The sequence below is a fragment of the Muscardinus avellanarius genome (assembly GCF_963383645.1).
Source record: "Muscardinus avellanarius genome assembly, chromosome: 1".
NCBI classification, from domain to species: domain Eukaryota; kingdom Metazoa; phylum Chordata; class Mammalia; order Rodentia; family Gliridae; genus Muscardinus; species Muscardinus avellanarius.
This window is the reverse complement of record NC_137786.1, coordinates 187,416,662-187,430,100: the sequence shown is the minus strand read 5'-3', so window position 1 is coordinate 187,430,100 and position 13,439 is coordinate 187,416,662. Positions and strand designations below refer to the sequence as shown.

The following is a 13,439-nucleotide window of genomic DNA, read 5'->3' as shown; positions in this document are numbered from 1 at the left end:
CTGGTTTCCAAATCAGTGCTAAGGACCAGCACTTCATAACTTGTTTGCCAGTGACAACAAATGATCTAGACACAGACACATGTATGGCATTATTCATAACATGATGTATTATAGAAATCACTCTGCAAAGAACCACATCATTCTTTTTCTTTTCTTTTCTTTTCTTTTCTTTTCTTTTCTTTTCTTTTCTTTTCTTTTCTTTTGTTTGTTTTTTTGTACTGGGGATTGAACCCCAGGGCATTCTACCTCCAAACTACACCTCCACCCTTGTTTGCTTTTTATTTTGAAACAGGGTCTTAATAAGTTGTTGAAGGCCTTGCTAAATTATGGAGGCTGGCCTCAAATCTGCAATCTTCCTATCTCTGCCTGCCAAGCACTGGGATTACAGGTATTCACCAGCATGCCCAGCTTTCATTCTTTTTAGTATCCATACAAAGACATTTCTCCATGAAATGCCTGTGTGTTGATCAGTTCTCTCTCATTGGGCATTTCTATTGGTCCAGATTACAGATACTACATCAGTTTAACCTACTGAATATTTGTGTGCAGATATTTTCACTTAGGAAAAAAATATTATTTCTGAGCATTAGACACCTGGAAGGATTACTCAGTCAAAAGAGAGATACATTAAGCTTTTTGATAGATGTTGATGAATTGCCTACCCCCCCCCCAAAGTTCAAGTTCAATTCTAATTACCTTTAAAGCACCAGGCAATGCCCATTTTCTCAAACTCCTACCAACACTGGATATTATATTAGTTTCCTATTGATGCCATAACAAATTACCACAACTTTGGTGATTTAAAACAACACAGAAGCCGGGCTTCTGTGGTGGTGCACGCTTGTAATCTCAGTACTTAGGAGACTGAGACAGAAGAATTGTTAAGTTTGAGCATGCAGTTACCTAGTGAGACCCTGTTCAAAATTTAAAAAAATAAAAATAAAAAGGGGCTGGGTGTATAGCTCAGAGGTAGAATGTCCCTGGGTAATCACTATTACCATAATAAGTAAATAGATAAACATGTTAAGTAAGATAGTTATAATATTATAAATAAAATCAGCTTTATTATACTACGCTTCTGTAGGTCAGAAGTCCATCTGGGTCTCACAGGGCTGGCACTACAGTGTGGGCAGGGGCACCCTCTTTGTGAGAGGCCCCAAGGCTCCTTGGACTGTGGCACTTTCCATCCTTGAACCCAGGAGGACGGTGGAGCTGTTACGATGTCTGTGTGACATCACTCTGACACTGACCCTCCTTCTATTTCTCTTTCTGTTTTTAAAGCCCCTTAGGGTTACAATGGGTGCACTCAGGTAACCCATGCCACTCTCTATCTCTAGGTGAGCTGCTTAGTAACCTTGATTTTATCTTTCCACTTACCACCCAAAGCAACTCAGCCACAGGGTTCATGGAGGAGGATGTGGATATCTTAGTGAGGGAGCATTATTGTGCCTGCTACAGATCAGCCTCTTTTTAAAATTTTTTATTGGTGCATTATATTCATACATCATATTGGGGTAAAAAAAACTTGTGTGTACATACATGTACATATCACTGATTTAACCCCTACCCAATTCCACCCCATTCCCTCCCCATCCCTAGATCAGCCTCTTACTTTTTTTTTTCTGTTCTAAGTGAAAAAAAATTACGTTCTTTTCTCTTAAGCTGAATTTTTAAGTGTTGGTGAGGATGAACATCTTATTCTAGGTCTTGAAGAGGCAAAAATATTTCTATTATTGTAAATTTTCTCTGAACCCTCTTTCTCCTATTCTGCCATGTTTCCTTTTATTGCCTTTTTTTTTTTTCTTTCTTTCTTTTTTTGCCCCAGTTGAATTAGGAAGTCTTTGAAGTCAGGAACCTCCTCATACTCATCTTTGGGTCCTCGGTGTCTCAGAATGTAGCCAGATTCAGAAAAGGGATCAAGGCCTGTAGGCCCTTCCTCCCTCCCAAATGTCATTCCTCCCACTCCATTCTCTGGCTCTTGTGCTTTAGAAGAAATGTCAGCAAGCTTCCAGCTAAACTGCCTGAGTTCAGGCTGTGTACAAGAGGGTGGGGTCGGCTGAGACAAAGACTGTCTTGTGATTTGCAGTCCGCCCTCTGTATCCTCTGGCTCCACGTCCACAAATGCAAACAACCTTGGATCAAAAGTATTTTTAAACAATGTACCAAACGCAAACAGCCTTTTGTCCTTGTCATGATTCCTAAAACAAGACAGCAAAATAATTATTTGCATAGCACCCACATTGTATTAAGTATTGTGAGTAATCTAGAGATGGTTTTAAGTGTAAGGGAGGATATGTGTACATTATGTGCAAACTGTACAGTGTTTATATAAGGGACTTGAACACCTGCGGATTTGGGTATTTGTGGGGGCCCTGAAGTCTATTCCCTGTGGATAATGAGGAATGGCTGGACTTCTCTTGCTCTTATGGGGTCCTGGTTCAAGCAGATGAAATGTCCAGTCCCCAGCTCCAATCTTTAACGTGGGCCATCCCCCTCAAAGCCTGGTTTCTCTCCAGTAAAAACAGTGATGGCATCATTCCTGACATTTTAAGGCCCCTGGGAGAGACACAACAGAGGCATCAGCTGCTGTGTTCGGGAGGGAGAGCTGGGTTGCTGAGCTGCAGCACCTTGTGGTGTTGACGGCAATGGTGCCTCCTCTTCCCTGTCACCTTCTGGCAGGAGGTGGTGTCCAGTGGCACAGCTGGCCTTCCTGCCTGGGCGAGCTTTGCTTGGTGAGCACTCAGGTGCCAGGCCTGAGCCTGCAACTGCCTGCAGCTGCCCTGACCCAGACCCTGCGGGCTTGGCTGGGGGACACCAGGACTTGGACCAAGGACACTGGTATCTCCCAATCTTAAAGCCCCATTTCAGGGTCTTTCTGCCTCCCCCAATGCTCAGGGTCCCAGAGACCCCATGGTACCTATTGGCACTACTGCCTGAGCTCCAAGAGCAGATGTGGAGACCAACCCTGGCACCAAGGTCCAGGCCTGCCCATCCGGGCTTTTTCAGGTCTGGCTCTACACTTGTGTTCAGTATGGACAGCGGGGAGGCAGGTCCCACTTGCTGCACCTTCCCGGAGAGTTTTCGGGAGCCCCAGACCTTAGGAAAGCCCTACTCATCTCTGGCTGCAGCACCCGGAGACCTGAGCTCCCTCTGCCCAGGTTGCCAGTGGAAAGTGTCCTTCTACCCTGAACTACCCCTTGGCCCCTCTCTGAACTGCCATTTCCCTGTTGGTGATGTAAGGACCGCAATCCCTGCTGCCACCTGCTGGGAGAATCACCGAGCAGACTGGACTCCAAGTCTGGCACCATTGCGCCTCCTCTCCTGCCAGCGTTTTCCTGCTTTGAAGCTGCAAGTGCTGAGGCCCGAGCATGAGTGGAGCTGTGATTCAGGCAGACAGATGCTCTTCTTCCCCCTTCTCTTCCATTTCATCTCTCCCCCCAGTGGAGCTGGCATCTGGCTGGAACACGAGGGCTGGCAGGCAGCTTTCTGCATTCTCTCCCCACCTCAAAACTGGCAGCTGCCTTTGCTCTCAGCCAGAACCCGTGCCTCAGGACCTGCAGAGGGGTCCCCTCCACTGCAGCTTTGGGGGCAGGCACCAGGGCCTGCCGGTCTGGCCTCCAGCACTTCCTGTGCAGCCATCCAGGCCTGGAGCTCATTAGCACTTTTTATTAAAGCCATGTGCTCCATGATGAAGGACAGCCTGGGCGTGCGGGTTGGGGTGAGGGATATGGGATCCTTAGCTCAGGGGGCCAGTTTAGGAGGGGCTGAGGTCTGCACACCTTTCCCCAGCATCCCAGGCCTGGGTTCCATCTAAGACTGGGATAAAATGGGGCGTCTGCCTTCTGGGGCACCATGGGTCTGTTGCACTGACCAAGCTCGCCCTCCTCTCTCCCGCAGGAGTGCATCATTGATGAGGACTGCGGGCCTACCAGGTACTGCCAGTTTGCCAGCTTCCAGTACACCTGCCAGCCATGCCGAGACCAGCAGACGGTGAGGGTGCACAGCAGCCTCTAGGGCTAGCACCAGGGTCATGGGGACCCAGAGGAGGCCAGAATCCCCAGGGCTTCTCAGCTGAGCTGTCTAGAAGAGCCTTTCGAGGATGGGGCAGGATCCGACTCTTGGGTTGTCCAGGATCATCACAGTCTGGGATCTCAGGAAGCCATCCGCAGGCCCACGGTCACCCCTGCCTGCCTGGGATATCTGGTCATAGTGTCTGCCTCGTGGATAACAGAGGAGAGGAAGGAGAGGAGTGGAGGAGGCCCTGTGCCTGTCCCTTCCTGGGGAACAACATGTCCTAGTATATACACAGCATCACGCTGCAGCCCCTCCCCTTCCCAAGACATGCAGCCCACCCCGCATCTCTCTCCCAGTCTGCCCAGTAAGTAGGCAGAGGGAGGAGCCAGGAAGAGGCTAGAGCTTCCCCCTAGTGGAGGTTTCCCTGAGAAACATGAGGCCATGGCAAAGAAGATGCTTGCTGCCACCTGCAGACATTTTGAAGGAAGCCATGGCTCAGAGCCTCTCTCTCTCTCTCACTTTTCTTCTTACAGCAATAACACAGCACAGTAGTAAGTTTGGAAAATAATGGTACTCTTATCACCCCACTTGGCCCCATCCAACAGGGCACTCCCCACCTGCCCCACATCATGGGCACCCCACTTTGCTGTCCACTTGCCATTCCCTGTGAGGCTCCGGGTCCCTGGCACCCAAGGGCCATCCCCATTCTGGGCCTTCCTGGCTTGAGCCTTGACTCAGCTCATTAGCATCATGTGAGCCTGGAGCCATTTTCCTTTCTGACTTAGGGGTCTAGTTAAAGGGGACACCCCAAAGATACCCAGGTGTTCTTTGCCAATTCTTGAGCTGTGCAGAAAGACTCAAATTCCTGCTTCCTTGGGTGCTGTTTTCCCAGGGCTCTGACCCCTGGAGTCTTGACTGTCAAGCTCCACCTTGACCCCCTTGACTTCCACTACAGCTCGCTCACCCAGGACCAATCTGCCCTCTGCAGCAGAGGAGGTGGGTTAACCCACCTGTGGCATCTCTGGGCTGGGCCAGTCTCCCAGGGCCATGAGCCACCGCGCTCTCATGTCTTTTCACCTCTCTGCAGCTCTGCACCCGGGACAGCGAGTGCTGTGGAGACCAGCTGTGCGTCTGGGGTCACTGTACCAAAAAGGCCACCAGAGGCAGCAACGGAACCATCTGTGACAACCAGAGGGACTGCCAGCCAGGACTGTGCTGCGCCTTCCAGAGAGGTGGGTAGGCCCCCTCTAGGTGCAGAGGAAGCTGGTGTCAAGTTCCACCAGACTGGGCCTGCTGGGCCAGAGCCATGCCGCCCACACCTTTTCAGAGTCTCACATCAAGTGCTCACAGGGTGTGTCCCAGCTCCACAATCTGCCTGAGTGGGAAGAACATCTTTTTTTTTTTTCTTCTTTACTGATGCCTAGAAAAGTCAAATTCTTTTGGGATGCATGAGCCCAGGGCCAGGGGAAGACGCCTACATGGGTGTGATTACAGCATCCCCTCACCACCACGCTGCAGGCCCTGAAGGCAGCCCTGGCCCACCTTCCTTGCCCTCCTTCCCTTCTACTCCCGGCCTCTGTCCTCTCTGCCTCTCCTGGGTGAGGCTGCCCACGGGCCTCTTTGCTCCCACCAATGTGGTGAAGCAGGTCTCCTGAGTCACCTCCCAGCGCTGCCTTTCCTGGCCCCATTGGTGCTCCAGGACCTGCTGCCTCTGGGGCATGCTGTAGGCCATGATGGAAGGCTGCTCCTCTGGGCTCCTCAGTAGCTCCGTCCACTGATTGCCCACAGCAGTCAGACTCAGACTCTCAGGCCTCACCTGCCGTCCTGTCCCTCCACTCTCTGGTGCAGCTTTCCCTCCGTGCTGACCCCAGGCCTTTGTTGGTTCTGTGCCAGGCTCAATGCCTCCCCGGTTCCAATGAATATCTCCAGGTTTTTTGGCCCTTGACCCTGAGCTCATGTCCTGGCCTGGTAGTACATGCCTGTAATACCAGTACTCAGAAGGCTGAGACCTGAGGATTACAGGTTTGAAGTCAGCCTCAGCAACTTAGATCTTGAGCACATTAGCAAGACCCTGTTTCAAAATCAAAAATAAAATAGGGCTGGGGATATAGCTTAGAGGTAGAATGCCCCTGGGTTCAATCCTCAGCACAATACAAAAAAGTCAAGTCTAGCTCACCTCCCGAGGCCGACCTCCCGCCTGCCTGTCCTCACCGGTCACTCCCTCTGGAACGGCTATTGCATTCTCCTTCCCTCTCATCTCACGCCTTTGGGCTTGACCTCACTTTGGGGTGGAGGTGGGGCTGCCTCCCACTGTGCTGACTCTGGCTGGTTCCAGGCTTGCTCTTCCCCGTGTGCACACCCCTGCCTGTGGAGGGAGAGCTCTGCCATGACCCTGCCAGCCGACTCCTGGACCTTATCACCTGGCAGCTGGAGCCCGAAGGTGCTTTGGACCGGTGCCCCTGTGCCAGCGGCCTCCTCTGCCAGCCCCACAGGTGAGGCCCTCCTCTCCCTGGAGTGGGCTACAGTAGTGGTTCCACTCAGTGGGGACTCAGGAGAGGGAGCACTTGTGCCAGAGGAGGGTGGATTCTGCGTAGAGAAGGTGTAACTAGAGCTGTGCTTGGCTCATCCAGGCAGAAGGGTTTCACCTACAATCTAGAGGTCGGGGCTCAGGGGGTCCTCACTTGTTCTCATTGGTAGTGACTGAGGCTGCATAACTTGGGGAGATGGTACAGAGAAGAGCTGAGGGCTGAGGAGGAAGCTCGGGCCCATTACAGTGGTGAACACCCAGAGATGGCACTGGCAGACCTAGGAGGACACCTGTGGTGACAGGGTGCCTCTTGTCCCTTCAGCAGCCTCTACTCCACCTTCTCTCCCAGCAAAACCCATGGTGGAGGGGCACACACACAGACCCACTCCCCACAGAGGCCGGGCTCCCCTTGTATAGCACACTGGGTGGCCAGACACACCCTCTCAGGCCTCCTCCTGCCTCGAGGACCAGGTGGGCAGGGAACTGAGGGGACATCTTGTGGCCCTGAACTCTCCATCGCCAGTGTCCTTGGGGCCTGTCTCCAGCTGCAAAGCCCGAGTGAGGCACAGGAAGACAGGACTGCAGCTGGAGTGGGTTGCTGCCCCTCCAGGATGTTCTCCCAGTTGGACTTCCGTCAGCCATCTTAAGGTAGACAATGTTGTCAGGAAAGGAGACTGTCAAAGAGCCATGAGGTCAGATGAGGCTGGGAGGTCCACAGAGGTGGTGGCCCAGGGTCTCACATGCAGGTCCCTTATGCGAAGAACTGGCTTTGACCCCTGGGGAGGACCTGGGCCAAACTACAGCCCCATCTTTGTCCAGTCACAGCCTGGTGTATGTGTGCAAGCCGGCCTTCACCGGCAGCCGTGACCCAGAGGGAGAGAGCCTGCTGCCCAGGGAGGCCCCTGACGTGTATGAAGATGGCGGCTTGATGGAGGAGGTGCGCCAGGAGCTGGAGGACCTGGAGAGGAGCCTGACTCAGGAGATGGTGCTCAAGGAGCCCGCTGCCACTGACCTGCTGGGGGCAGAAGAGATTTAGATCCAGACCGATGCTGCGGGTAGACGTGCAATAGATATAGCTAATTTATTTCCCCGGATGTGTCCCTAGGTGTGGGCTGGCCAGGCTTCTCCCCATGCCCTCTTCCCAGTAAATGTCTCTCCTAGTGTAACAAAATGAGGTGCTGTGCGTTTGTCTGGCTGTCCCCGGCTGCTCTCCTTGCATCGCCATGCTTGGAAAGGCAGAGCCTGGCAGGGTGAGGGCAGAGCCCAGCTGCCCCAGATCACCAGCCTCTTTGTTTCTGCAGGTTGGCAGACATTTCGTTCTATGCTGATTTGAGAATTGCTTGAAGGGAGGGGATAGAAAATGAGGTCGAGTCTGCCCACAGTGGGTTTTAGGCAACTGTGGAGGGTACCCTGCTTTTTACAAGCATCAACCTGGCAAAAATGCAACACATGAGCTTTTCATGCAGTTCTGCCCACAGGCATGTTTACTCACTCTGCTTCTCGTGCGTCCGCCCACTTAGCCCTTTCATTCAGCTCCTACCTCGGGTTAAGGACAGCACTTCGTACCCACCATCTATTTGCTCATCGCAGCCCAGGAGGAGGACACCATTCTCCTCGTCTCTCAAGGATCTTGGAGGCTCTGAGACCACAGGCTGCTTGCCTGGGTCACATGGCTAGTGTAGACCAGACTGGCGGGGGTTTACCTAAGTGCAACTCCAAGCCTAGTATTCTTCCAATTACCCCGCCCACCCCAGCCTCAGCGCCACAACAGAACCCTCAGAGGGAGGGAGAAGAGGTCTTATTTTTCCTTGCAGGCACGTCTGGGATTAAGCCCAGATAGTTTGCACAGCTCTGTAAGGTTCTGTTAGAATTAGCCACGTGGGGCAGCCATCATTCTGGTGGAGACCAATATCCCCTTTGGCATTTACATCAGGAATTTGAAGGTACGCGATTAGAGCATAATATGTAAGTTCACTTGCAGAAAACATACTTAGGTAATTGTAGGGTTAGGATTATTAACAAAATTTGCAGAATGACTTAGCAGCAACTTAAGACCATTATCAACCACATGGAGAAAACCAAACCAAGCCAGGTTTTATGAAATATGGTTGTAATATCCAAACTGAGAACACTGAACTGGATGTCATTCTACAAATGATATTCAGGTGTCAGGAACTGTTTCCATCATGTATTTGTCTGGACTTACTAAATTTTAAAGTCAAACATGATTGTATAAGCATGCTTTCTCTGAGTTTTAAATCATGTATAAACACATATATTGCATTTAGAGATCAAGCATAAATCACTTTGACCATTCTTCTGTGGTTCTTGGGCTTCTTCTTTTCCATCTTTGAATAAATATAAAAATTTGGCCAGAAAAAAATAAAGAGAAATGACCTGCATTGTAAAGTACAAAAGAGATTTCTTCCATAGAAGCAAAATTTCCAAACATTTGAAGCACACCTCTTTTAGCTTCCAAATACTTTAGAAATCGTAACCATTTTTGGACATAATTGTGGAAATGCTTCACTGTCTCCTGGAAGAACAAATGGAATATATGTGAGTATTTTCTTAGAAGCTTCCTATAATCAAGTGGGATTCTGGACCTATGTTAGCCAGCTTTCCATAACTATAACAAAATGCTTGAGATGATTAACTTTAAAAGAGAAAAGGGAGCCAGGTGTGGTGGCGCACGCTTGTAATCCCTGCACTTGGGAGGCAGAGACAGGAGGATCGCGCTGGTTCGAAGTCAGCCTTGCTGGCTTAAGAGACCCTGTTTCCAAATTAAAAAAAAATAAAAATAGGTCTGGGAGTCTAGCCCGGAGGTAGAAGGGTTTCCAGGAACCCCAGTACCACCAAAAGAGAGAGAGAGAGAGAGAGAGAGAGAGAGAGAGAGAAGAAGAAGAAGAAGAAGAAGAAGAAGAAGAAGAAGAAGAAGAAGAAGAAGAAGAAGAAGAAGAAGAGGGGGGAGGGGAGGGGAGGGGAGGGGGAGAGAGAGAGAGAGAGAGAGAGAGAGAGAGAGAGAGAGAGAGAGAGAGAGAGAGAGGAGAGAGGAGAGAGGGAGCTGGGCATAGTGGTGCACACCTGGGCTGAGGTTAGCTTCAGCTACTACTTAGTGAGGCCCTTTGCAACTCAGTGAGACTCTGTTTATAAAATAATAATAGGGCTGGGGGTGTAGCTCAGAGGCAGACTGACCCTGGACTCAATCCTCAATACCCAGCAGAAAAAGAAAAAAAAAAGATAAAAGGGTTATTTTGGTTCACAGTTTGTAGGTTCCTGTTCTTTGGAAGAGGTAAGGCAGCATATCCTGGTGGGAATGGGTGGAGGCCACACTGCAGTTTTCATAGCTGTGGATAAAAAAAAAAGATTGGCGTTCCATAATCCCTTGTGACCTAAGTTCTCCCCTACTTGGCCCCACCTCCTAAAATCTCAAGGCTCCATCACCTCCAATAGTGCTACCCTGAGGTCCCAGCCACTCACCCAGACACTTTGGGGGACTCTTGCCCAATTCATAGCAAGCCAAAAACACAAGGTCTTCAAAGACTATATGAATGAAGCTACTACATGCTTAGGTCAGCAGGGTGGCAGGCCTCAGACTGGCAGTCCACCTGTATTAATGCATTCTATCTTCTCTGAATTCCACACATATTTTATTTAACAGATGAAAACTGAAGTTGCAAAAAGATTTAAATGATAAAACTAGAATCTGATAAAAAACAGCATCCAGTACAATACGACAATACGCCCAAGGTATGCTGACGGTGTGTGTGTGTGTGTGTGTGTGTGTGTGTGTGTGTGTGTGTTAATTGTTAATGGGGATTGAAATCAGGGGCATTCTACCTCTGAGCTACACCCCTAATTTTTAAATTTAAAAATAGGGTCTTGCTAAGTTGCAGAGGGCCTCTTTGAGGCTGGCCATGAACCTGTGATCCTCCTATCTCAGACTCTTAAAGACTGGGATTACAAGTGTGTGCCACCTCACCGATATATACTGATGATTTTAAGATCAGATACAGAGCTATTAATCTAGTCAGTGTCAAAAATCATCAGGACTACTCTTCATCCTTACATCCTGATCAGCAAGTCTACACTGAGAGACTGCTTAGAAGCAGGTGCTGTGCTAAGTGTTGGGCTTGCAAGTTGGCTCAGATAGAGTCCCTCTCCTAAAGATATCATGGTCTGGGGAGGAGGATGGGAAATTTAAGAGCAGAACTTTCAGCTTTGAGAACAGGCATGGGAACTGGCTCTCAAAGATGATGGGAGTCAGCCAGGTGTGGTGGTGTACATCTGTACTCCCAGATACTGAGACAGGAGGATCAGAAGTTCAAAGCTGGATTCAGAAGTTTAACGAGACCCTCAGCAACTGAGTGAGGCCCTGTTTCAAAATAAAAATAAAATTAAACTGGATGTGGTGACGCATGTTTGTAATTCCAGTACTTGGTAGGCTGAGACAGGAGGATCACAGGTTTGTGGCCAGCCTCAGCTACTTAGGCCCTCCACAACTTAGGGAGATCCTGCTTAAAATAAAGAATAAAAAGTAGGGCTAGGGGTGTATCCTGGAGGAAGAATGACACTGGGTTCAATCCGCAGTACTGCCAAATAATAATAATTATTATTAATAATAATAATACATACATACATACATTTAAAAAAGGGTTGGAGGTTTGGCTCAGAAGTAGAATGTCCCTGGTTCAATCCTCAGTACACACACACACACACACACACAAAAAAAAAAAAAAAAAAAAAAAAAGATGACTGGAGTTTATCAGGATGCCAGGGGGAACAGGAAGGTATTCTGGGCCCCTGGGCAGGAAGGAGGCAAGAAGGTAAGAAAACTGCAAGTAACGTGCAATGGCTGGAAGGGATGTAAACTTGAAGTGTTTTGCAAAGAGGCTGAAAATATTTCTTCCAACAAAAGCAACCAAAAAATTTATCGAGCACTTACATCAACCCAACGTTAGGAGGGGGCGGGGGGGAGGTCAATAAGGTAAAACCAGGTCTCCCTTTTCTGAAGCTTTTTATGTTAGTAATTATCCTGCTCCACTTTTTTATGGTCACAGAAATATGAGAGGCCTTACAAAGCATTCATTTGGAACCCACAATTCCAAGCGCAAGTGCAAGGGCCGAGCGGGGCGTGGCTCTTGAATCTTCCTGCCTGCCCTGGGTCCAGAGCTCATGCTGAGGCATCCACAACAATCACTGGTACTTTGCGGCTCAACAGTTCTTCCCAGCTAGTGATGGACAGCCCTGGGACTCACTGCTGGGAGAAATGTGAAGGCAAAGCCGCCAAAGAGCTTCTAGGAAGGACTCCCCCCTGATGGGCACAAGCAGAGGCAAGCAAGGAGAGCCCTGCCCTTACCCCCTTCCCTGGCTTGCTGCCTTTGAGAACAGGTGCTCCGGGTGTCATTTGGACTTCCAGGGAGCTTCAGTTTCCTTGCCTGTGTTCTCCTGTTTATCTCTATGGGTGGCTCACACACCTTGGCTTAGGGCCCTTCTTCAGAGGCAGCAACAACAATCTAACTTCTCCAGTGCCACCACTCTGGTTCTCTGCAGTGAAAGGTTCTCCACTTGACTCATGTGATCAGGTTGAACCCACCAGAATAATCCAGAATAATTTTCCCATGCTCAGCTCCTTAACTGCAGTCTCTTTTACCATATAAGGAAAAGGTTCACAGAACCCAGAGTTAAGCCATAGACATCTTTGGGAGTCCTGTTACGAAGGCCGAGAGTCAGTCATTGACATTGAGGAAGAAACCAAAGCTGGTCTCACCTATCTCTAGACACTTTTAAGCAAATCAGCAACATTATTATAAAGCTGCTATGACCTACTGTTTGAAGGCCAAAACATTAATATTGGGACACAAGAGCTATTGGCATGATGCACAACAGCCAGAAAGCCCCGCTGGCTTTGAGTGTCCACTTAGCAGCAAGAGAAAGTGATTCAGAGTAAGAGTCGAAGAGAGAAGTGAGGGGCCACTGTGGCAAGGAAAGAGGCTCGATGAGAACGAGCAAGGATGACTTTCTGGTAGATGGGTGGTGTCTGTGCACAGAGGGCCGATTCCTTCATTCATCCTACTAAGAGCTGCCACCACACAGGCAGCAGCACCACAATGGCCTTGTGTAAAGAAGCCAGAGCAGGGGGACAGAATGTGGGTGGGAGGGCGCAGTGTTTGGGAAACAGAGTATCCCCTCCCCAACTCAGCATAAGGGAGAATTAATTAGACTTGGTTCCTTATCTCAAACCCATGAGGATGGCTCCAAGCAGGGATCCCTGAAGAGCTCTCAAACTCGCACCATAGGTGGGGATGTAGCATCAGCAGAACGGCATGTAGGCAGAGAGAAAACTCTTTGGTTCCCTAGTGGCTACTGAGAGGCAAAGAAGATGGATTCTGACTGTACCACATCTCCAGAGATCAGGGCATGGAAGATGGAATGAGGGGTTGAAGACTTGGTAGGTACCTGAGCATCTTGGGACGGGGGCACACATGTCAGAGGAAAGATCCGTTTCCAGGTTGGCAGAGTCAAGTCTCACACGGGACTGTGCTGCCTGGAGTCTGGTCCTTTGCTGAGGACCTGTGGGAATCTATCTTCCAGCCTACAAGTGTTGACAGTGACCAGGTTAGGCTGCTCACGTAAGTAATGTCCCCTCTCCCACCACCAGCGCAGATAACACACCTTCCTTCCTGCTTCCAGCAGGGGACAAAAGAGCTAGTGGGTGCCATAAGAAGTGCAGAGAGCTCTGAAACTTTGGATATCAGATTGTCTTAGAGGATTGATGAGAGCCCGTTTCTCAGTGGGAAACTGAATTCCACAGAACAGTTGGCACCGTTGCTTATTCATGTCTCCACAAGGTGATACTCTTTTTAAGTAGACTGCTTAAGCCTTATAGAAGAGGCTG

The 13,439-nt window shown here is 49.6% G+C and overlaps 1 protein-coding gene across 1 annotated transcript in view; it reads left to right on the top strand.

Moving 5' to 3' along the window:
• DKK3 (dickkopf WNT signaling pathway inhibitor 3) overlaps positions 1–7,577 on the top strand; it is a gene marked incomplete at both ends in the record, with an annotated part of 43,744 nt that extends 36,167 nt beyond the window's left edge. Inside the window, 4 exons of the mRNA XM_080693014.1 lie at positions 3,898–3,990; positions 5,102–5,246; positions 6,350–6,506; positions 7,361–7,577. Coding sequence (XP_080549140.1) covers positions 3,898–3,990; positions 5,102–5,246; positions 6,350–6,506; positions 7,361–7,577 — 612 coding nt within the window. The remainder of the gene's footprint in view (positions 1–3,897; positions 3,991–5,101; positions 5,247–6,349; positions 6,507–7,360) is intronic.
• Between the last annotated feature and the right edge of the window lie 5,862 nt (positions 7,578–13,439).